This window comes from Ovis canadensis, chromosome 12 (assembly GCF_042477335.2).
Source record: "Ovis canadensis isolate MfBH-ARS-UI-01 breed Bighorn chromosome 12, ARS-UI_OviCan_v2, whole genome shotgun sequence".
NCBI lineage: Eukaryota > Metazoa > Chordata > Mammalia > Artiodactyla > Bovidae > Ovis > Ovis canadensis.
The window spans coordinates 15,108,718-15,133,088 of NC_091256.1; the positions used below are offsets into that span (position 1 = coordinate 15,108,718).

General features: G+C 41.8%; 1 protein-coding gene across 14 annotated transcripts in view; it reads left to right on the forward strand.

Annotated features, from left to right (window-relative positions):
* Positions 1-24,371, forward strand: part of SRGAP2 (SLIT-ROBO Rho GTPase activating protein 2) — a 257,191-nt gene that overhangs the window by 128,896 nt on the left and 103,924 nt on the right. For all 14 annotated transcript variants that reach the window (XR_011247624.1, XR_011247623.1, XR_011247625.1 and 11 more), the window contains one exon: positions 4,344-4,506. Coding sequence is in view for 10 of the 14 variants with exons in the window: in XM_069545245.1 (XP_069401346.1) it covers positions 4,344-4,506 (163 nt within the window). In the remaining 4 variants the exon portion in view is untranslated. The remainder of the gene's footprint in view (positions 1-4,343; positions 4,507-24,371) is intronic.

Here is a 24,371-nt window from a genome sequence, read left to right on the forward strand (position 1 = left end):
TCTCTACAGCAGAGTTGTGTTCCCCTCCTTCCACATGCCCCATACCTCTCCCACATCACTGTCCCAAAATAAATAAATGAATTAATTAAAACACCTCTGTTGGAAGAAGAAATAAGTCCAAAGAACTTATAAGTCCAAACTCAAATAAGAAATAAGTCCAAACTCAAAGAACCAAAAATATTATATGAAAGCTACATTAATAGTAAAAGAGAGTGGGAAATCCTGGGAGAAACAGACAGCGGAGTCTAATATTATTTTGTTTTAGGGCCAGACTCCTTTTTTAAAACAAAGATTTTACACAGAGCTCTCATATATGCAGCAGATTAAAGCAGTGTTTTATTGGTGTAAATCTACTTTTGAAGTACCAATTTATAATCAGAGGGAACAGTGAGGCTGGGTTTATGAACCCCGATTATGAATCAGAGTTATAAGTTTATATCAGTTTCAGCATCAAAGTTATTTTAGGTGCTGGTTTGTGTTGTTTGGCATCAAGAAATCCTGACTCATACAGATGAGTTGTCATAATCTTGAGATAGTTTTAAATTGATTTAGATGCTTGAAAAAGAAGGATGGTTCTTGTTTTAAATTTGAATCACTAACATTACCTAGAAGCTATTCCCATTCTCCTTCATCAGTATTAACTGGATAAATGGGAATGTTTAATAACCTTTACAGCATTGGTGATGAAATCAGGTGATACTGAGTGTGTTTACCCTTCTTACCCAGCCGTGGTCTACCAGGGGCCCAGCAGAGGCCCCCGAGCCTTCTGTGGCATGTGGTTGAACTTGGCCACTGTGTGTCAAATCAGGTTAACCTGAATAGCTTTACCCAAGGAGACACGTAGGTTGAATTAAAAATAAAAACTAAACCTGTACAGAGCAACATTCGTTCTAATTGATAGCATATTTTTCAACAGTCTGGACCCATACATTGATTCTTTATTCCAAAACACGCATATAACAAAGCTCACGTGGGCAGCCTATGAGACATTGGTGGAATCTGCTGCAGGGAAACTGGGTCCTGGGCCCCTTACATATTTCAGTAGAGGTTGCTCATTTGAATGGGTGTATTACAGTTGTTTGAAATTGAAATGTAATGTTCTGTAATTCCAGCATTTCTCAGAACGCATCATTAAAGCTCCTACTCACCGAAACTAATAATGGCTGTCCCACCACACGCTGTAAGTGTGGAAATAAATGCATGTGGTGAAAATATGGATACTTGTAGCACCTTAGAAGTTCTGACTAAGTATAAATTTATGAGTGGTGAGTGATAAGGCATTTTAAAAGATTCCCACCTCTTCTCATCCTTTTTAATTTATCTTTGTTTCCTCGAGGCTCTGCATCCTGTTCCATGGTACTGGGCAGGTTTCGCCTCTCCTGCCTCCACCTGTGATCTGTGATGGATCCAGTGCATGGTGGACGAGCCGGCTCCTGTGCCTCTAGCCTTCTGTGGTATTATAGGTCTGTCTTTGTCTCCCAGCTGTATTGTGATAGTATCACTTTTATAACCACAAAAGCACCTGCTACTGTACTTTGTCCGTTTAAAGCGCAGATGTTTGTACACTTATAAATTCGAAATGTAGCGCTGTTTTTATGTATGTAGACTGTCATAGAGAAGAACAAAGAGGGACCACCAACCCACAAGGAACAGATTGAAACCAGTTGTAAAGTTAAGGTCACGTGAGATCTGCCCCTTTAAAAAGTGTGTGCATTTGTGTGGTATATGCAGGCTTACTGAGGACATGGATGTCTTGTCACCCAGTAAAAATTAGGTTATTTAGGATTTTGTAACCGGGGGCTGATTTGGAATCAGTTTGAAAGTTCTCTTGCAGTGGAAACATCGAATGTTGCTGAATGCCTGTGCTCTGATCTCACTGTTTTGAATTTAGGATTGTTTCCTATTTACCTCTTTTTTGTCCCCAGGCGCTAGAAATTTTGAAAGGAGTGAACTAATTACATGTATCTCTCTCTTGGTTAGTATATATTTTTAATTTCCATAGAACTCTTTTAATTTTCCTAGAAAGTGGATACAGTTGTTATCACAGTGATGAGCACATACGTGATAGGGACTTTGACGCAGAAGCACGGTGCCTGAGGCAGGGGCTGAGGGTAGAGGGCAGGTATAAAGTAGTTTCATACTGTTCATGGGGTTCTCAAGGCAAGAATACTGAAGTAGTTTGCCATTCCCTTCTCCAGTGCAAACTCCGGGAGTTGGTGATGGACAGGGAAGCCTGGCGTGCTATAGTCCCTGGGGTTGCAAAGAGTCAGACGCGACTGAGTGACTGAACTGACTGAACTGATAAAGCAATTTCAGTTTGGACTCTTAATATTCATTGGTTTGGAGCAGCCTCTTGGTACTGTTTAGACAGATATTTTGATTTAATGGTCTGGTGTGTTCACAAGCCCAGAGAAGGCAATGGCAGCCCACTTCAGTACTCTTGCCTGGAAAATCCCATGGATGTAGGAGCCTGGTAGGCTGCAGTCCATGGGGTCGCTAAGAGTTGGACATGACTGAGTGACTTCACTTTCACTTTTTACTTTCCTGCATTAGAGAAGGAAATGGCAACCCACTCCAGTGTTCTTGCCTGGAGAATCCCAGGGACGGGGGAGCCTGGTAGGCTGCCGTCTGTGGGGTCGCACAGAGTTGGACACGACTGAAGCGACTTAGCAGCAGCAGCCCCACCAGTTCAGAAGACAGAGTAGGTGTGGTGTGATTATTTGTTAATGGTTACCTTACGTCTAAATTGAAAGAGCTCCTTTAAGTTGAATTCTGCCCTACAAGTCACAGGTGCCTGGCGCAAGAAGGGAGATGGTGCAGGCTCTATAACCAAGCCATTCACAGCTTTCTTTCTTTGCATTAAGAGTCTGACTGTAGGGAGGCGGGAGGGGAAATGGGAACAAACAAGGTGTGATACTTTGCAGTGGTTAAGAGCATTCTCTTTGCAATTACAGGGCTTCTGCTTGAATTCCAGCATTGCCACTTTTTAGCTCTGTGAACTTGAACAAGATATTGTAACCTTTCTTAGTCCAGCTTTTCCTCATCTGCTGAATGTGGTTGATAACCCCCACTTCGTCAGGTTTTGTAGGGTTCAAATTAAACAACAGGAGTATAGGGCCCAGCCATATGCCAAGTACTCAGTAAGCTCTTGATAAATAGCCCTACCTTCTATTTCTTTCCTTAAAGAAATCCACGTTGCAGATGCAAAACTTTCTGTTGCTTTAGTTAGTGCTGGGAGCTGATTATCTCATCAATAACTTTTTGAGATTACATCCTTTGCAGTAGAAATGAGCGTCGCGGTTTAGTGCTTTACTGCTCCACTCAGGCTGGTAACGTCCTCAGTACACGGCGCAGATAACGGTTTATGCTCTTGGTTGTACGGGACATGAGAAAATGGCTCAGTCAATGAAATCAGACCTCCATGAATGTGTTCTGTGGGACTGAAGAATTTTCAGTGACTTTTTCATGGCAAATGCGTCCACAGCTGTCTTCACTGAATCCTGTGGGAGAGAAATGTGAGGGATTTAGACTGTAGCTTAGATTTTGTCTAGAGACTAACTTTTGCCTGTAATCCTAGACACAAACCAAATATTGTAGTGGTTGAGGTCATGACATTTGGAGTCAGACCTCCTAGAATCATCCTAGTCAGTACAGAACTGTGGTCTGGTCCCTGACTCCCTTTTACTGTCTCTGTGACTCCTTACTAGCTGTGGGCAAGTGACAACTCTCTGAATATGTGTTGTTTTGTTTTTTTTTTAATCAGTGAAATAAGGATAATAGTAATTCTTTGCTGACAACAAGATGATGGAGCTTAGATGAGATAATGTATATAAAGCTTTTACCAAGTTTCTAGAACACACAGGTATGAATGCTAAGTCGCTTCAGTTGTGCCAGACTCTGCGACAGGATGCACTGTAGCCTGCCAGGCTCCTCTGTCTGTGGGATTCTCCAGGCAAGAATACTGCAGTGGGTCACCATTTCCTCTTTCAGGGGATCTTCCTGACCCAGGGATCGAACCCGTGTCTCTTATGTCTCCTGCACTGGCAGGCGGGTTCTTTACCACTAATGCTACCTTCTAGAACATAATAGATGCTCCACAGATAATCCTACTTCTCTTCTTTCCTTCTTCCTATCACTGCCTTCTCCTTCTTCTTCTTCTTTTCTCTCTTTTTCCTCCACTGAGCTTTCAGAAAAAGAGAGAACTAGAGGTGCAGCTTCAGGAAAGGCATCTTTATTTCTGGTTTGGCTCTGATTGCTATGATTTTGTGACATGGACTGTAGTCAGAGATGTTGACCCTGCCTGTTCACCAATGCTGATTTGTTTTCTTGCCGTTTCTCTGCAGGAAGGATCAGAATGTTCTCTCTCCAGTCAACTGCTGGAATCTCCTCTTAAACCAGGTGAAGCGGGAGAGCAGGGACCACACCACGCTGAGTGACATCTACCTGAATAATATCATTCCCCGGTTTGTCCAGGTCAGCGAGGACTCAGGAAGGCTCTTTAAAAAGGTAAATAGGCTATTTCTAACCACAGACACCATCTCGCAAATAAGAGAAAGAAGGTCTTATTGGCCCACTTAAAAGGCTTTCCATGGGTCTTGCCCTAAAAACATACTTATGGAGAGAAAACATTGAACTGGCTTCCTTTCTCAGATGTTTTATAGCAGCCCTGGGAAAGGAACCATTTGCAAGGTGCAACCCCAGGTCTGGCAGCATAATTCATAATTTGTGACTATTAATAATGACCGTATTTGGTTAATTTCCTAAGTGATTTGTGAAGCTGTTGCGATTCAGAGATGTTCTGTGTTGTTTTATGATTTCCTCTTCTAATTCATCTAGCACATCCATGTATGTTTATGTTTTTAGTTTAGTTCTATTTCCAAGTTCTCATCTTGGCCAAGGTGAACTCATGAATTTGGTAATTCTTATCATGGCATATCTTTGTCTTTGGTCCCTGAATGTGGGTGTGTTGTTTTGTTTTGTTTTGTTTTGTTTTTTTCAGTGCTCCCAGGTGGAACTTGAACCCATCCCTGAATGTTTTCTGAAGCTCAGTTGTTCGTCACAATTCCTTGGCTATATGTCAAAAATTTTGACTAAGGAAAGACTTAGAATTAATTGTGATAATCTTAGGAAATTTGTGCCAAATTCACCTGCCAATAGTGGAACTAGCCTTTTGGAAACCAAGGAAGCTCTTTTCTAAGCTCTCAACCTGAGCTCTTAATGGTGTCATTTATTCATAACTTTTGGTTACAAATGGTGGCAAACACACCAACCATTGTACATGATGTACCATGTCTAACATTCAAGCTCTGACATTTCCAAAAGATTTTTTAGAAGGTGAATAACCTTCCCACAAGTGATATGTAAAAAGAGGATGTATTTATATAGAGGGGTATCATTGGTTTCGTACATAGAGAATTCACTGGTTTCCAGTTGACAAAATCAGTGTTAAAATATGAGGCTAGGGGAGAATGGACTTCAGTAAATAAGACTGTGGTCCATAGTAGCCTTAGCTCTTGATCAGTTTTCTGATTCTTAACATTAGGAAGTATACAGATCTCAGTAGGTCTGGAATTAGAACCCAATTTCTTCTTTTTCTATGAGCATGAAAAAAGAACTTCTTTAGAATTGTCCATCTACATAATTGCATCTGTGAAGGGGCTTTCCCTGTGTCGTCCAGATAGGATATTAAGAGTAAAATCATCTGAAAATGAAAGAAGGAAGAGAAAGATAACTCCTTGCAGAGCTCACTGGCTATTTTTAGTGGCCCGGCTGTGCTGTGGTTGGGCCCGTACTTCATTTAGGGGCGAGGGCACTTTTCACCGTCTCCTCATGCTTCCTAGCATCTGCTCCAGCTTGCTTGTCATTAACTTAAATTATTCTGTAACATTTGGTGACATTGTATGTGACTAAAATTAATGACTACAGTTAATAATACTGTATTCAATTCTGGAACACTGCTAAGAGAGTAGATTTCAGGGGCTCTTTTCCTACACACAAAAAAGGTAACTATGTGATGAGGTGATACATTATCTTGATTGTAGTAATCATTTCACTGTGTATGTGTATACTAAATCATTTTATACACCTGAAATATATAGAATTTGTATTAAAAATTTTTTTAAACCTTAGATGGAACCAGTGATCAGATACCACTTCTCTGCCATCTTGACAGACACTTAGACCATCTCGAGAAGAAAAGGGGTTGATGGATAGTGTCCTCCTCTATTTCCTCTGTCCATCTGAGAAGAAATTTTTATGAGAAATGTTTAGCTATCTAGACTTCACCCCATCTCTCAGCTCCCTTTTCTCCAGTTTCAGAAGGTTAGAGAAGAACCAAGCTGAGAGAATCTTATAACCCCTCCAGATTTTAGAGATGTTTGTGCCAAAGGCAGTCAGTTATCAAAGCCACAAGTGTCCCTGGTTCTGCAAACGCCATTCACATTTCACCAAAGGCCTAAGTGCATGGCGTGTATCTAAAACGTGGCGTGTACCCCCATCCACTCATGAATGATATTCCGAGCTTTGTCTAAGGATTGCCCTCCTTAAGCAATGCATTTTTATGCTGAGGGTGTAAGGCAGAATTTCTAATTAATCACTGGATTGTTTATATATTACATTTCATTGAAGAAAAGTGAATATATCATCGGCTTAAAGCTAAATGCATCTGTATAAACTGAAAATACCTGGTAACCAGCTTCCAGCTCAAGAATCAGAATATTTCAGTACCCCCAGAAGCCCCCTCATGCTCCTTTCCTGTCACTAAGGGATTGGGAGGCGTGTCCCCAGCCCCTCAGAATAGCATCGCTCCTGACTTTTCACAGCAGAGACTAGTTTTGCTCAGTTTCATACTTTGTATAAATAGAATCTTGCAGTGTGTACTCTTTTGTGTCTGGTTTTTCTCATTCAACATTGTATTTGTGAGATTTGTTCATATTGTTGTAGGTAGTTGTAGATCATGTGACTTTCTCTTGATCTTTATAACTTTTCATCAGTTAAATTATAGTGGATTAGAGATATCCTTAGGATTGTCAAATAACCGATGTTTACCATCCCACAGGGTGAATAACCTCTTTTCTTTCTCCCCTGGGGTCCAATGTAGGCAGAGAACTCTTAAGATAGAAACTAGCTTGGCTGACCCTAAGAACAGATTAATTCTGTCTGGATGAGAAGCCCTCTGCTTTCTAGTAATGGGCAAAGAAGCAGTTTCTCTCCATCCCTCACAGTTTCAGTCTCCTTTGCTTAGAGTGTGTTGCACATGAAGAATTAGGATCCCACAGGTTGAGCCATAGTAATCGGATAAGAGAACCGAGGCGTGTCCCTGGCCACCCTGGCAGTTTCGTGACGCTTCTTGGGGCTTGCTTTATGCTCTTAAAGCAGAGCCCTTCCCTAAGAGATTCTTTCTCTTGGGCTCAGCTTAGCCAGTAACTCCGAAACTCTGGACAATTCTTTCTTTTTTCTCTGCCTTAGTTCTCTCAAGTTTGAAGAAAACTGAGCTATAGGACCTTCATTCTGCCTCTGAAATCTAAGGCACTGCAACCGTACGGTAACAGGGACATCCTACCCTGGGGGCTTCCTTCTGGTTGCTGGGTGACCTTTGTTACACTGTGATAAGGTGAACCGCAATCCCTGAGATAAGGACGGACAAAAGTGCGTGTGGGTGTGGGAAAGGGGCTTGCTTAAGCAATGGAAGGCCACGTTTCTTAAAAGATTGAAGTATTGTTTCAGATTCTTTTATCTATAATGGCCAGCAACCAAGAGATACCACACTGAAACCCAAATATGTAGAATAAATACACCTCTTGTTTTACCTGTAAATTTGGTCCCAGTAGCAAAAGGAAAAGCCCACATTTCTCTGGAGACACAACGAAAATGTACCTTTATTTCTGGTTCACCTGTGGACACCTGAAAATTTACCAGTATTTTACGTGAATTTGAATCTTCTGCTTGTCACTGGGAAAAGTCAGGGGTTTTCTTCCTTTAAAGAAATTTATTTTAATCTATAAAACTTAATGATTCTCTGGCAAAGGTTATAAATCATCAGAACCAAAATTTTTGAACGCTTGTGTGGTAGGTACAGTGTTAAGCACTTTGTATGCCTTATCTTATTGAATCCTTATAACACTTGTATAAGGTAGTTATTACTATTATCCTTATTTTATGGAGGAAGAAACTGAGGCTTGGAGAGATTAAGCAAGAAAAGAAATGAGGCTGGTATTTAAATACAGCCATCAGGCTCCAGAACCCAAGGTTTTCCACCTACATGTTCTATTAGGCCTCTCCAGGTACTGTATGCAGAGTAGAGGGTACTCTGGCTTTTCTTGCTCTTTTTCATTGAATCCAGATATTTCACTTAGTTACAGAATTAAACTAGCTTCCTCTTTAGCACGCAACCCTTCAAAGGATCTGGAGGTGTTAAACCTCAACCTTCAGTTGTTTCTCCTACCTGGTGTCTGGGCAAGCACCTGATGGTGAAAGTGAAATAGGGCAGCAGGTTTTTCTCCCTAGGGGCAGAATCTCTAGTAAGAGGGGAACAAAGACTCATTAAAGATGAGAGCTGCCCGAAAACCTGACTAGAAGCTAACTCAGCTAATTTGGGGATGTCAGGGTGGCTGCACAATTGGCCCCTCTTTGCTCTGGACCCCCGTAAGGGATGCTCCCTGCTGGCCCTCTGGTTTGTGGTTATGTCTGCTGGGACATATTTCACATGTTGCCTGAAGTCCTGGTAGAGATTCCTTTAGCTAAATATAACACGTAAAGAAAGTAGCCTCCTGTCCGCAACTTAGAAACAGGCGCACTTTGTCTAAGACTCCAGGGGAAATTGAGCCCGTTTGGTGCTCCTGACATCTCCTTTCATGTTATGAAAGCTTAGTCTGTCTAACCCCTGTTGGAACCAGGGTCTGGGCAAATATTATTGCTGCCACCTTCATTTGTTTAATGCGGTGGCTTCAAAAACAAATTCTACCAACTCTGACTCTCAGCTCCATCTCGTCTCTTTGCAGGGCATGTCTTACTAAAGGATCCCACCAAGAAGAGAAATCGTTTCTCTCACTCTCTTAGTTTAAACTGAAATAAACTTGGATGTGCTTTTTCCCACCAGGGAGAAGACCACCCTGTTCTCTCTCCCCTCCCTCACTTAGCTGGGACACTTTAGACGTACCTCCAACTTGGCTTTTCCAGTCACACTTTCTAGCCCTTAACAGCTGTTTACTCTTAGGCTTGGAAGGCAGTCAGTTCAGACAGTCCTAAGGCTGAATTTTATTCTGCCTGTTATGGTATTTCAGGTAACTGTTTTATCTTTATTACCCTAAGGTTCTATGGCAGAAAGTCAGGTTAAATTGAGAAAGCTAGGTCAGATTCCCAATAGACCAGTAGTTCTCAACTTCTTCTTTTCAAGAGAGTCACTTGGGAAGTGTTTTTTTTTTTAAATCTTTGCGACCTTGAAGAGACAAAGATTTCTTAGGATATCAAAAGCATGAACCCTTCAAAGAACCCTTGAAAGAAAAAAAGAAAAAATGGACTTCATCAATTCTTAGACTTTTATTCTTGGAAAGATTTTGTTAAGAAAATGCAAAATAAGCCATAGGACGGGGAGACTGTATTTGCAATACACAAGACTCAATAAGAAGAAGAGGGAATACCCAAATTTTTTTAAACAGGTAAAAGGTTTTAATAGACACATTCACCAAAGAAGATATATATAAATGGCTAGTAAGCTCATGAAAAGATGCTCAATGTCATTACTCATCAGGGAAATGCAAATTAAAACCACTATAAAGACATAGATTCTAGTGCTAGTAGATTCTAGTGCTATATACGCACTAAAATGGTTGAAATTAAGAAGACTGACAATACCATTAGAATGGATGGAATTCTCATATGTTGCTGGTAAAAAATCTAAAAAGGTACAACTGTTTTGGAAAAATAGTTTGGCAGTTTCTTATGAAGTTAATAATGTACTTAACCATATGACCCATCAATTCTATATCTATGTGTTTATCCAAGAGAAATAAAAGTATATATCTACACAAAAACTTGTACCTGGATATTCATAATAGTTTTTGTTGTAGGCTGAATAATGCTCCCACCTCCAAAGATGTCCCTGTTCTAATCCCTAGAACCTGTGGATGTTGTTGAACTTTATCCATAAGTCTTTGCACATATGATGAATTTGAAGATCTTAGGATGTGGATTTAATTCTTGTTTACATAAGTGGGTCCTAAATGCAATCACCAAGTGTCCTTAAAAAAGGGAGATGGAGGGAGATTGCAGGCAAAAGAGAGGAAGGCCACGTGAGAGAAGTGGAAGGAAGGAAGCAAAGTCACAGAGAAGATGCTAGGCCACTGGCTTTGAATATGGAGCCGAGGAGCTCGGCTCTAGATGCTAGGAAAGGAAATTGAGAGCCTCGCTGCTGATACCATTTGGCCCAGTAAAATTGGTTTTGAACATCTGATCTCCAAAACTATACAAGAGTAAATGTGTGTTGTTTCAAGCCACCAGGTTTGTAGTAATTTGTTATGGCCACTGTAGGAAACTAATATTTTATTTATTAGAGCCAAAAACTGGTCACAACTCAAATATCCATCAACAGATGAATAAGCATATTGTAGAGAACCATACTCTGGTGTGTCCATATATCAATACTAGTCGGCAATAGGAAGAAATGAAATGCTGTTGGATACAATAATGCAGATGAACTCACGCAACAGTCTATTGATAAAAAGAAGCCAGACATTATGAACACGTTCCGTATGATTCCATTTATATGAAATCTTATAAAAGATAACTCTAATATATAGTGATAGAAAGTAAATCAGTGATGGCTTTGGGGCCAGAGTGGGGATGGGGCCGACTGCAAAGGAATACAAGGGGACTGGGGGTTGTGGAAATGTCTTACACTCTTCATTAGGGCTGTGTGCATTTGCCAGAAGGTGTCATCGATATACTCAGAATGTATCCATTTTATTGTATTCACATTATGCCTCAGTAAAATTGATTTCAAAGGTAATGAAAGGACACTATGCTAAGGGCCCACTTCAGGAGATGAATCATGGTCTCTAGGAAAGAGCCCAGCTGATCCTTGCGTATAATCAGGGTTGAGAATCACTGCTGCAGATACCCTGGTTTCCATCCCGGGCAAACCCAAGAGCACAGAGGAATATGTGAAGCAGTGAGATCCTGTCCGTCTGTCTGTGAGCCACGTTTTCCCCTGCTGCAGACAGTGTTGAAGCATCTAGGTCAGTTTGTCTAGGCTGCCCATTGCAGTTTACCTTTATTCTTGGAGGATGACAATGGGTGAATCTGGCTTTAGGGGTCCCCCTGAAAATAGGAGATGCAAGAAGGGTGCTGAGGAAGAATCATAACAGGACCAATTAGTGATTGTCTCCAGGACCCTGAGGTGTTAGACATGTCCTTTTCCCGTGAGATCAGTCAGAAGAGAATTACCATGACCGGTCAGCTTTTCTCTGGCCAAGGAAATGGCTCTGGCAGTAAAACAAGTTAAAAGGTGATTTGAAACTAAAAGCAGTACTTGTTACCTGCTGCTGCTGCTGCTGCTGCTGCTGCTGCTGCTGCTGCGTCGCTTCAGTCGTGTCCGACTCTGTGTGACCCCATAGACGGCAGCCCACCAGGCTCCCCCGTCCCTGGGATTCTCCAGGCAAGAACACTGGAGTGGATTGCCGTTTCCTTCTCTACTACTACCTGTTTATCCCCTTTGGATAGGACTTCCTATGGGGTCTTTGAGTCTAGCTGTTTGGCATATATGAGGGGAGAGGATGATGATTCACCACCATGTTCTGTGGTGGTGGTGTCATAACTGGGAGGAGAAGAAATGACCTATGGCGCTGGTAGAGTTGAATGTCCCTGATCGGTACCATAGATGGAATGTATGAAGAAAGCAGTAGGTTTCCAAAGGTTTCGTTCTGCCCTCTTGAGAACAGGTTTGACCTAAAGACGTTTCTGGGGGAAGGAGTAGATGATTGACTTACCCCTCCCTCTCTTCCCCAGTCCACCCTACAGCTTCTCCTCCACAGAACTCAGTATCGATTGCTGATTAAATTTCCCCCCTGTTCTAACAAGGTCACTAACAGCGGTGTGTGGTGCTTTATAGACAGCTGTTACCATTGCCCAGTTTATCTTGTTGGTAGCAAAACTCTGTTCCAATGAATTGAGCTTTATTCTCTCATATCTGATGAAGAGATCCCCTTTGGAAAAAAGAATAGGATGTGAAGCTGAGCTTATTTGAGTAGGGAATGGAAGGCTGCCAGCTACTTCAAAGGTATCTCTGATGATAGGGGGGCGTCAGGTTTGCTGCCAAAGCCAGCATTGAGGGGAGCTTTGTGCTTAGTGCTGTTTGTGGCATTTTAGCTTTGGTTTCTGTGACACTGGGTCAGAAGCATCTGTATCCTCCTCCTTGGGGCTTCTCTCTGGGTGTCCCAGGGTTCTTTTGGCCTTAGGAAGATTCAACTAAGAGGGAATGTGTACATCAAAGATGCCTGCTTTGACTAAGGTTAGTTTATACATTGCCTCTTAGGTGCTTCAGTTCTCAGGTATATATGTGCCTTTTTTGAAAGAGCACAAGGTGCTCTGTGTAATGGTACTCCATCTTCATAAATCAAGGGGTGGTTAAGAGTATCAGAAGAGCAATTTGAAATTACGGAAAAGAGAGATGTAGTGGACAAAAAGCAAAAATGTCTCCATGCCACCTTGTATGTACCGGGATACTACCTTAAACTAGGAAAGCATGTAGTCAAGAAATATTATAGTGAAAACTATATACACACCATTATGCTAGTGCTAAAGAGAACTTGAAGTCAATTGAGGAGGAAGATTTGCCCCCAGGGGGCTTTTCAGTCCATTTAAAGCTCCCAAAACTTTCTATGGGAAGATGATAAGAATACTAATAAATAACGAGCTTTCTTGAAATGCTTATATACTTTTATTGTTGTTTCTTAGTCACTCAGTCGTGTCCAACTCTTTTACGACCCCATGTACTGTAGTCCACCAGGCTCCTCTGTCCATGGGATTCTCCAGGCAAGAATACTGGAGTGGGTTGTTATTTCCTTCTTCAGGGGATCTTCCCAACCCAGGGATCAAACCCTCGTCTCCTGCATTGACAGACATGTTCTTTACTGCTAAGCCATCAGGGAAGCCCTTTATATACCGTGCTGCTGCAGCTAAGTCACTTCAGTCGTGTCCGACCCTGTGCGACCCCATAGACAGCAGCCCACCAGGCTCCTCTGTAGGAGGCCCTAAATATATTTTCTCTAGTCTTTCCATCTATTTTGAAACGTTTTTTTCCCTTAGCTTTTTACATAAGTATAAAGCTGTTAGAGAAAATGCTTGTATTGTAAAGTGTACAGCTCTATGAATTTTTACAAATGGAATCAAATGGTTAATTATTACCCAGATAAAGAAAAGAATGTTCCCAGTATCCCATGAGCCCCCTTTTTTGCCCCTTTCCATTCATTATCCTCTGAAAGCCACTAGCCTGACTTCTAACACAATATAAGTATTTGCTGTTTTTGAAAAAAAAAAAATATATATAAATGGAATTTTATTTTTTCAGCTATTTAACTATGACATGGAATTTTATTTTTTCAGCTATTTAACTATGGCATTTTTTCCTTCCCTTGTTTCTACTGTTTATTATGAGAAGTCAGCTATGATTCTTATTGTTGTTCTCCTGGATATGTTTTGGGGGATTGGGCGGCTGCTTTTAATATTTCTTCTTTTTTTAACGTTTATTTATTTTTGACTGCTCAGAGTCTTTGTTGACGTGAGTGGACTTGCTCTAGTTACGGTGAGCAGAGGCTGCTCTCTCGTCGCGGCGTATGGACTTATCGCAGTGGCTTCTCTCTTTGCAGAGCACGGGCTCTGGGCTGCACAGGTGTCCCTGGTTGTGGGGCAAAGGCTTAGTTGTCCCTGCAGCACGTGGAATCTTCCCAGACCAGGGAACAACCCCGTGAACCCTGCATTGGCAGGTGATTCTTAGCCACTGGACTACCAGGACAATCCTATTTTTTATCTTTGGTTTTTAGCAATTTGACTATGAGTCTAAAAGTGGTGTTCATTTTTTTTTTTAATTTGACCGGGATAAGTACAATATCTAAATAGCCTGGATCCATAGACAGTGGTTTTACCTCAATTTGGGAACAATTATGGGAAATATTTTTTCTGTCCTGCTTTCTCTTCTGCTTTGACTCCAACCGCACACTTGTTGGACTGCTTGATACAGGCCCGCAGGTCATTGAGCTCTTTTTCCCCTGTGTGCTTCAGTCTAGATAAGTTCTAAAGTTTACTGATCCTTTCTTCTTGTATCCAATCTGCTATTCATACCATCCAGTACATTTTTAATTTCAGCTGTTATATTTTTCAGTTTTATGATTTCCATTTGGTTCTTCATTTTTTTCTTACAGTTTCCGTAGAACTCCTGAAAGTACCCTTCTCTTCATCTATGATTTTTAAAACATATTTGGCAATTATTTAAAAATTCTTGTCTGCTGTCTTCAGCATCTACATCATCTGTGGCTCTTTTCTATTTAGTATTGACTTTTTCCTCTTGACCATGAATAACATTTATTTTTCCACATCTACTAACGTTTTATTTCGTATTAGACATTGTAGATGTCATTATTGAGATTCTTATTGTGTTTAATCCTCCTCTGCAGAGTGTTAAGTTTTGATCTACTAGGCAGTTAAATTGGTCACCTTGAGCTTCTAGGGAACTGGTTTTATGCCTTGTTAAAATGGGTCTATTTGGGTTTTGCCTGTAGTTCTGAAACATGTTCTATACACATAAGTTATGACCTTTCTGGGGTTCCCATGGAAAGCCCAGGATGTTTATCAAGCCCTCTAACTTGTCAGGCTTTGAACTCCAAAGCCCATCTCCCCTACAGTGGCAGTAGCTAGGATGACCAGCAGTCCTGGTTTGCCTGGGGGGTGAGAAGGGAGTTCCTGGGATATGAGACTTTCAGTTTTATCCATTCTACTGTTGATGACATTTGGATAAGTTTCCGCTTTGAGGCTATTATGAATAATGCTTCTATGCACATAATTTTAGAAAGTTATTTTTCCTCCCACTGTATAATTAAAAAAAATAAAGCTCACATTGGTAAAATGCTCTTTTGTAAGACCAAGGAGAGGTGACATTGGAATTTGAAATCCCATGCTCTTTCTACAGCATCACCCTGCCACTCACGTTTCAGGATTTATAGGTGCCATCCTTAAAACATAGTTATTGCTCATATTGTTGAGCCTGGTCACAATCTGAGCTTTGATGACAGTGAATTCAAAACCTGCTTCTCTCTCCCCGTTTCCCCTTTTCCCCTTCTCTGTTTTCCTCTCTCTTCCTTCTTACTTTCTGTTCTTTTGAATAATCTTTTAAATTTTTATAGCACATGTGTACTGTAGAAATGAGAAAATATCAAGAAGCAAAAATATGATAACTAAAAAGCGGATTGTATTGTATATACTATTTTATAATCTACTATTTTAGTCAAAATCTCCACTTACCCATTTCAGTAAATTTTCGTTTCATCTAATGTGCAAACCATGTAAACATTTACCTAATTGTCCTAGAATGTCCTTGACACCTGGTTTTCCCAAGCTAGTATCTAATACACTGTGGTTTTATGTCCCTTAAGTCTCCTTTAATCTAGTACTGTTTCTTTGCCATGACACTGATTTGTTGCGCAGACCACGCCAGTGTCCTGTAGATTCTCCTCCTTCTAGATTTGCCTACTTGCTTCCTTGTTTTGTTATTTAACTTCTTCCCATATCCTGTATTTCCTGTAAATTGGAAGGTGGTTCTATAGGCCAAACCTATTCATGATATATATTTTCGACTAGAATATTTAGTAGGAGATGTTGGATACTTCATATTGCATCGCATCGGGAGATAAACCCACCAGTAATGATGCCACTATTGGCCACCCCCCAGATTAGGATGATAGTCTGAAGCCTCTATTTTGCAGCCATATTTTTCTCACACAGTAAAATGCCTGTTGTATGGTATTATTTATAGTGCTATCATACATATTTTGGGTGCCAGTTCAGTTCATCTGATATTTTTTACCATCAATTGATAATCTCTGTACTTCTTTTATTTGATTACAAGATGCTGCTCTGAGAAAAGATTACTAATATAATTCATCAGGCACCATGAAAATAGATAGAGTTTGTAAAACTGTATTACTCCCAGGAGAAACTACACTAATGGTGTAGAAGCTGGCTAGGTATCAATTGTTTATTATAAGACTCACAGCAATAATAAAAATAAAAACTATAACTAATACTAAAAGGACTGATGCTGAAGCTGAAGCTCCAATACTTTGGCCACCTGATGCGAAGAACTGACTCATTCGAAAAGACCCTGGCGCTGGGAAAGATTGAAGGCAGGAGGAGAAGGGGACGACAGAGGATGATATGGTTGGATGTCATCACTGACTCGATGAACTTGAGTTTGAGCAAGCTCTGGGAGTTGGTGATGGACAGGGAAGCCTGGTGTGCTGCAGTCCATGGGGTCACAAAGAGTCAGACACAACTGAGTGACTGAACTGAAAGAAAAGAAGGAAAGAAAGTGAAGTCCCTCAGTCGTGTCTGACTCTTTGCGACCCATGGACTGTAGCCTGCCAGGCTTCTCCATCCGCAGGACTTTGCAGGCAAGAATACTGGAGTGAGCTGCCAGTTCCTGCTCCAGAATATCTTCCCAACCCAGGGATCGAACCTGGGTCTCCCGCATTGCAGGCAGACGCTTCACCCTCTGAGCCACCAGGGAAACCCTGCTGACCACTACAAGAGTGGCAGCCATGCCTAAGGACTATGCTAAGCGCTTTATCTGTATTGACCTATTTAATCATCACAACAACCCTTTAAGGTGGTGGGCCGCCGTCTATGGGGTCGCACAGAGTCGGACACAACTGAAGTGACTTAGCAGCAGCAGCAGCAGCAGTGGTTCTATCATCTCCATTTATAGATAAGAACATGGGCAGAGGTTAAGCAATTTATTCAAGGCCGTACAGCCAATTGGTGGCAGAATTGGGATTTGCAGCTACGTGGCCCACTTCCTCTGTGTCATCTCTTCACATCACTGTGGTCTGCTCCCTCGCATGTAGAAAGGTAGCAGTCATTATATTGGGAAGTTAAAGGGCCAGTGCCTGTGAAAGGAATTAATGACTTGGGCATTCTGCAGCAATACCTTTGGGTACTTTTGCCAGGCCAGGATTTCCCTTGTGCTCTTCTGACTCAGCTTCTTGCCCAGCTTGTCCGGAGAGAAAATAGGTATCTGATTTCACCTCCCTCCTCGCCGGACTGGCTTCTTTTGATTCCCCTATTTGTCTTTGTCAGGAGTTTTCCTTTGAGTTTCTCCCTGCTTGTCTGAACATGATTTTTAATTAAAATGTGAAAAAAAATCTCCTTCTTTTGAGATAGCATCTTCAGTTTTTCCATTCTCTTCTTCTTTCCTTTAAGATACAGAACTTTTCAGATCTGATGGTTTTTCTACCTGATCATGCCCACCCCTTAGCCTTTTTGCTTTGTTTTTTTTCTTTTTCCGTCTTTGACTCTGTGCTCCACAAATCATTAGGGTCTCTATCCAGCTTTTCCTAGTATTTAGCCAACATGAAGCTTTCAGTTACTTGCTAATTTTGTCTGCACTAACTCTTGTCTTTGAGAGTCCATAGGAACTTATTTCTTACGAGCTCTTGGAATCATCCTGTGTTGAGCTAAGTAGTTATGGTTAAAGCCCAGGGACAAGACTGAGTAGCAGCATTTTCTGTCACCTTTGATTTGGAAGCAAACAAAAATCCCTTAGCTTAGTTTACTTTTTTCCCTAATTGTTAAAGTAATACATATTCTTCCAGCACATTGAAGGGAAAACAATAAGAAAATAATAATTACTTAGAATTAGTATTAACATTGTAAGGTGTATTTCTTTATAGTCTTTTTCTATGTGTATTTTTCTTTAGAAAATTAAGATTATATTGTAATTATTTTGTATAATTTTTTTCATTTACCATTTTAGCTGAACCTTTTTTCCGTGTCATTGCATCCTCTTTAAAAACGTGGCTTTTAATGATTAGACAGCATTCTATTTGCTGATTATCCCACAGCTCCTTCCTACATTCCTTATGGTTCTTTGGCTATGTTGTTTTATCAATCTGCTCGAATATGTTCTGGTATGTCCAGAAGCAATCCAGAATCTCATTTGTATCTTCCTGCAAGGCACTTGTTTGCAGGAATGCTTTCATTTGAAAATACCCTACTTCCACGTGATATAAGGCAAGGAAAGAGGGTTTCCCCTCTTCTTTTTTCCTCTTTTCTTCCTCTGTCTTCCTCGATCTCCGAGTTCAGCCTGGAGCCTAGACCTCAGACCTGTGGCTGACCTGGGTGCTGGCTGGCTCAGTGGAATTCTTTCACTATATTAGGTTTCAATTTCCTCATCTTTGCACTGGAGAATATTACTCATATGCTCACTTTTCCTTCCTAGAGTGTTTACACACACACGGGCGTGCGCGCGCACACACAGACTTCCCCAGTAGCTCAGAGGTAAAGAATCTGCCCGCAATGCAGGAGACGCGGGTTTGATCACTGGGTTGGAAAGATCCCCTAGAAGAGGGCATAGCAGCCCACTCCAGTATTCTTACCAGGAGAATTCCAGAGACAGAGGAGCCTGGTGAGCTATAAAGTACATGGGGTTGCAAAAGAGTCAGACGTGACTGAAGCGACTTGGTGCGTGCATGTGCGTGCACGCACGCGCGCGCGCGCGCACACACACACACACACACACGAGAATATAATTTGTCCATTAAAAAAGCAAGATCCTCCCGTTTGTGACAAGGTGGATAAAGGAGGAAGGAGTTATGCGAAGCGAAATGAGCCAGACGAGTCAAGGTAAATGCTGTAGGGTATCATTTATATGTGGAACCCTTTCTCAGAAGGCCAGTTTCATAGACACAGAGAACAGAATGGTGGTTGCCAGGGGCTGAGGGATGAATGGGCCGACATAGCTTGAAGGGCACAAATGTTTAATTATAAGTTCTGAGGCTCTATAGCAAAGCATACAGTTAATAATATAGCATGTGTACTTGAAAGTTGCCGAGAGTAGATCTTAAGCCTTCTCGCTACACGCACAGAGAGTTAACTATGTGAGGTGGTAGATGTGCTAATTATCTTGATCTTGGTATTCATTCTACAATGTATATGTATATCAGATCATCACTTTGTAGACTTTCAGTTCAGTTCAGTTGCTCAGTCGTGTCTGACTCTTTGCAGCCCCACGGACTGCAGCACGCCAGGCCTCCCCGTCCATCACCAACTCCCAGAGTTTACTCAAACTCATGTCCATTGAGTTGGTGATGCCATCCAACCATCTCATCGTCTCTCGTTCCCTTCTCCTCCTGCCCCCAATCTTTCCCAGCACCAGGGTCTTTTCTAATGAGTCCGTTTTTCACATCAGGTGGCCAAAGTATTGGAGTTTCACCTTCAACATCAGTCCTTCGATGAATATCCAAGACTGATTTCCTTCAGGATGGACTGGTTGGATCTCCTTGCTGTTCAAGGGACTCTCAAGAGTCTTCTCCAACACCACAGTTCAAAACTATCAATTCTTTGGTGCTCAGCTTGCTTTATAGTCCAACTCTTCACATCCATACATGACTACTGGAAAAACTGTAGCCTTGACTAGATGGACCTTTATTGGCAAAGTAATGTCTCTGCTTTTGAATATGCTATCTAGGTTGGTCATAACTTTCCTTCCAAGGAGTAAGCATCTTAATTTCATGGCTACACTTGCCATCTGCAGTGATTTTGGTGCCCCAAAAAATTAAGTCAGCCACTGTTTCCACTGTTTCCCCATCCATTTCCCATGAAGTGATGGGACCAGATGCCATGATCTTTGTTTTCTGAATGTTGAGCTTTAAGCCAACTTTTTCACTCTCCTCTTTCACTTTCATCAAGAGGCTCTTTAGTTCTTCTTCACTTTCTGCCATAAGGGTGGTGTCATCTGCATATCTGAGGTTATTGATATTTCTCCCAGCAATCTTGATTCCAGCTTATGCTTCCTCCAGCCCAGCGTTTCTCATGATGCACTCTGCATATAAGTTAAATAAGCAGGGTGACAGTATACAGCCTTGACGTACTCCTTTTCCTATTTGGAACCAGTCTGTTGTTCCATGTCCAGTTCTAACTGTTGCTTCCTGACCCACATACAGGTTTCTCAGGAGGCAGGTTAGGTGGTCTGGTATTCCCATCTCTTTCAGAATTTTCCACAGCTTACTGTGATCCACACAGTCATAGGCTTTGGCATAGTCAATAAAGCAGAAATAGATGTTTTTCTGGAACTCTTGCTCTTCCTATGATCCAATGGATGTTGGCAATTTGATCTCTGGTTCCTCTGCCTTTTCTAAAACCAGCTTGAACATCTGGAAGTTCACGGTTCACATATTGCTGAAGCCTGGCTTGGAGAGTTTTGAGTATTACTTTACCAACGTGTGAGATGAGTGCAATTGTGTGGTAGTTTGAGCATGCTTTGGCATTGCCTTTCTTTGGGATTGGAATGAAAACGGACCTTTTCCAGTCCTGTGGCCACTGCTGAGTTTTCCAAATTTGCTGGCATATTGAGTGCAGCACTTTCACAGCATCATCTTTTAGGATTTGAAATAGCTCAACCGGAATTCCATCACCTCCACCAGCTTTGTTCATAGTGATGCTTCCTAAGGCCCATTTGACTTCACATTCCAGGATGTCTAGCTCTAGGTGAGTGCTCACACGATGGTGGTTATCTGGGTCGTGAGGATCTTTTTTATAGTTCTTCTGTGTATTCTTGCCACCTCTTCTTAATATCTTCTGCTTCTGTTAGGTCCATACCATTTCTGTCCTTTATTGAGCCCATCTTTGCATGAAATGTTCCCTTAATATCTCTAATTTTCTTGAAGAGATCTCTAGTCTTTCCCATTGTGTTGTTTTCCTCTGTTTCTTTGCACTGATTGCTGAAAAGTTATAGACTTTAAATAAATACAATTATGGTTTTTAATTATTCCTCAATAAAGTTAAGAAAGGAAAGAAAGAAAGCGCTCTGCAGAGTGTGCCCCTTGTGCCTTCTCCCTGCTAGGGTAGTCCTTGCCTCTCTAAGCTAATCTCTTTTAGCGCTGTGTTATCATATAGGGTAGTAAGGAAATATAGAAGGCAAACTGGGCGATCCAGTCTCTAGCTTTAATTGTCTCTTCTCCAAAGCCAAGACAATCCAATCCTTCTGCCCACATTAGCATCACATCCTTTCCTGCCTTGCTTCTTCCCATGACCTTGTTTTCCTTTTGATGTTCATTTTGAGGATAGAGAGTAGAAAAAAGCTTTCTCTTTTTGCATCTCTATGAGTCAGTGGCTTTTCTGGGGTCTTGAGTTCTCAGACAGGAAAACTGCAGAGCCCACCTGATTCTTCTTTCGGGACACTTTAAAAAGAGAGAGAGAGAGAGAGCACACTGCTTAATCCAGGAGTACCACTATCAACTAGTTCATTTAGTTCAGTTTAGTAAATACTATTAGATTGTCTTTAATTGCTTGGTAATCAAATTGGCACTATAAAAGAGCTGCAGAACAAGCTTAAAACGTGGTTCAAGATCTTAGATTTCTTACCTCTCAGTTGGATAGACAGGCCATAGACTCTAGAAGCAGGTTACAACGTAAAACATCAGTTTAATGAATAGTACAGATAATTGGTTATCTATAGAAGTTTGGACTTGCACTTTCACTTTCCATAGAAGTTTGGAAAAGGCACAGATTATGAAAGGTGAGTCAGGCAAGCTTCATACAGGGAAACAAATTGAGCTGATGTTATTTTAATTATCTGCCAGGATTCTTAATTAACCATCCATGCCTTATCTTCTGGAAATATCTTTTGATTATTTCCATATTACCTGGTGCCAACTTCCTCTCCTGTCTCTTTGTCCCCAGGAGAGATGCCACCCATGAGAGCAGGCTGACAGCTGCAGAGGCTTGGTTTCCCCAGCAGTGTGGGATGAGCTTGGAGCCAGAATGTACAGGGCTTCGAATGCCAACCCAAGGAGTTTAAGCTACTGGTCAAAGAAAGCCATTGACTATTTTAGGTAGGGCGGTGAGATATTGAAAACCATTGTTTCCAGCAGCACTGATGGCTCAGTATGGTTTAGAGTGGAAGAAAGCATTTGAGAGCCCACTACAACAACTGAGGGGATAATAGAAACCAGTTTTTGGATATTGGCAATGGGAACTGAAAGAACAAGATTTTTTTTTTTTTTTTGCTATGCTGCTTGGTGTGCAGGGTCTTAGTTCCTCGACCAGGGATCAAACCCATGCCCGCTGCACTGAAAGCACAGTTTTCAATGTTTTGTCAAAATAAATAGGGTAAAGATGATGGAGGTGCCGGGACAGTGTTGCTTCATATAGGGTGCTCAGGAAAGGCCTCACTGATAAATTGGTATTTGACTTGATTATTGGAGGAAATGAGGGAGTTTGCTATTCAGCTCTCTGAGAAAAGTATTTCAGACAGGGGAAACATGTCGAAGGCCATGAAATGGGAATATGTTTTTCTTATTTAAAAAATGGCCTGATGGCCTTGCACACAGTGGGCAAGATGGAGAGTGGTGGGTGATATGGTTGAGGATTGGGGGTGGAACAGAGAATTGATAAAGTCTGACTTCTGTTGAAATAGGATTGTTCTGGCTGCTGTGCTAAGAGAAGATTGGAGGAGGGACAAGGTAGGAGCAGACCAAGAAGACCAGTTAAGGAGGCCCCTATAAGCACTTCAGGCAGGAGGCGATGGTGGAACACAGTGGTATTCATAGATGTGGAGATTGTGAGATAAGGTCAAAGTCGGATATATTTTGAAGACGGAGCCAGTAGCATTTGCTGCTAAATCAAATGTGGTGTGTGGGGAAAAAAGAGTCAAAGATGATTCCCACCGTTTTGGCCTGAGCAATTGGAAGGTGGAGTTGCTGTTTATTGGGGGAAAGTGTGTGAAAGAATGAAGCTTCCCTTGTGGTTCAGACAGTAAAGAATCTGCCTGCCATGCAGGAGACCTGGGTTCAATGCCTGGGTCAGGAAGATGCCCTGGAGAAGGGCATGGCGACCCACTCCAGTATTCTTGCCTGGAGAATCCCATGGACAGAGGAGCCTAGCAAGCTACGGTCCATGGGGTCTCAGAGTCTGACATGCTCAGTCGAGCTACTAACACTTTCATTTCACACATGTGATGGAGTCACTGATTCTAGGTCAGCCCTTTAATTAGTGAAGAATCTGAGAGTCAGGCGGAGGGACTTGCCTTAAGTCACCCACTTAGGTAGTAGCAGAGGTGGGAGCAACCTACCAGGTCAGTGCCATGCTTCCTGAGTTCAGTTTTAGGCGTGGCAATGTGAAAGTTCAGTGAGGGTTAGGGTTGGACGGGAAATCTGCAAATTAACCCCATAAAACTGGCAGTGGAAAAGCTGACAGTGGAAGGCTTGCAAGTGAGTGTGTGGAGAAAGGAGAGGTTGAGGCCCAGACAGAGGATTTTAAGGAGCCAGCAAAGAGGAGAGAAGAGCGAATTAAAAGGGGTGGAAGGAAAATGAGGCTAGCATGGCTCACGGAACCTAAGTGAGAAGAGCAGGGTGCGATGGTGTTGTTCTGAAGGGGTCGGGAAGAATGGTGTCTGAGCAGATGTCATTCAACTTGGACTCTGAATTCTTGGGAGACTGTGGTGACTCACTGGAAAAGACCCTGAAGCTGGGAAAGATTGAAGGCAGGAGAAGGGGATGACAGAGGATGTGATGGGTGGATGACATCACCGACTCGATGGACATGAATTTGAGCAAGCTGCAGAAGTTGGTGACGGACAGAGAAGCCTGGTGTGCTGCAGTCTATGGGGTCACAAAGAGTTGGACACAAGTGAGCGACTGAATTGATCCGAACTGTGGTGTCCTCAACAGAATCTCCACTCATGTTTTACGTACTTTTCTTAGCCTCACTTTACTAATAGTAAGGAGAAGTACAGCAGCATAAGCTGGAGACAGGGAAATTTGTTTTCAAAAAACTCCCTTCTGTCTAGTGTTACATTCTTATGGGTCTTACAGTGAAGTTTGACCATCCCAGACTTCTGCATGCCCTTTGGTGAACTGAATGAGCAAGCATCCTTCTTGCCCACTTTGTGGGGATAATAGTGGGAAAGGATCTAAACCTGCTTGGAAGAGAAATGTTCTATAAATCAAGACTCCTCTTCCAGTTGAGGTTAACAGGTTTTTGATTTGAAAAAGAAACTTGATAGAGGTATAAAAACACTTTACATTAGGGATACATTAAATGCAGAGGACACTGATTGATAAAATTGGTGTTGCTCTTTGAAACAGCATAAAATAGTTCAGTTACCA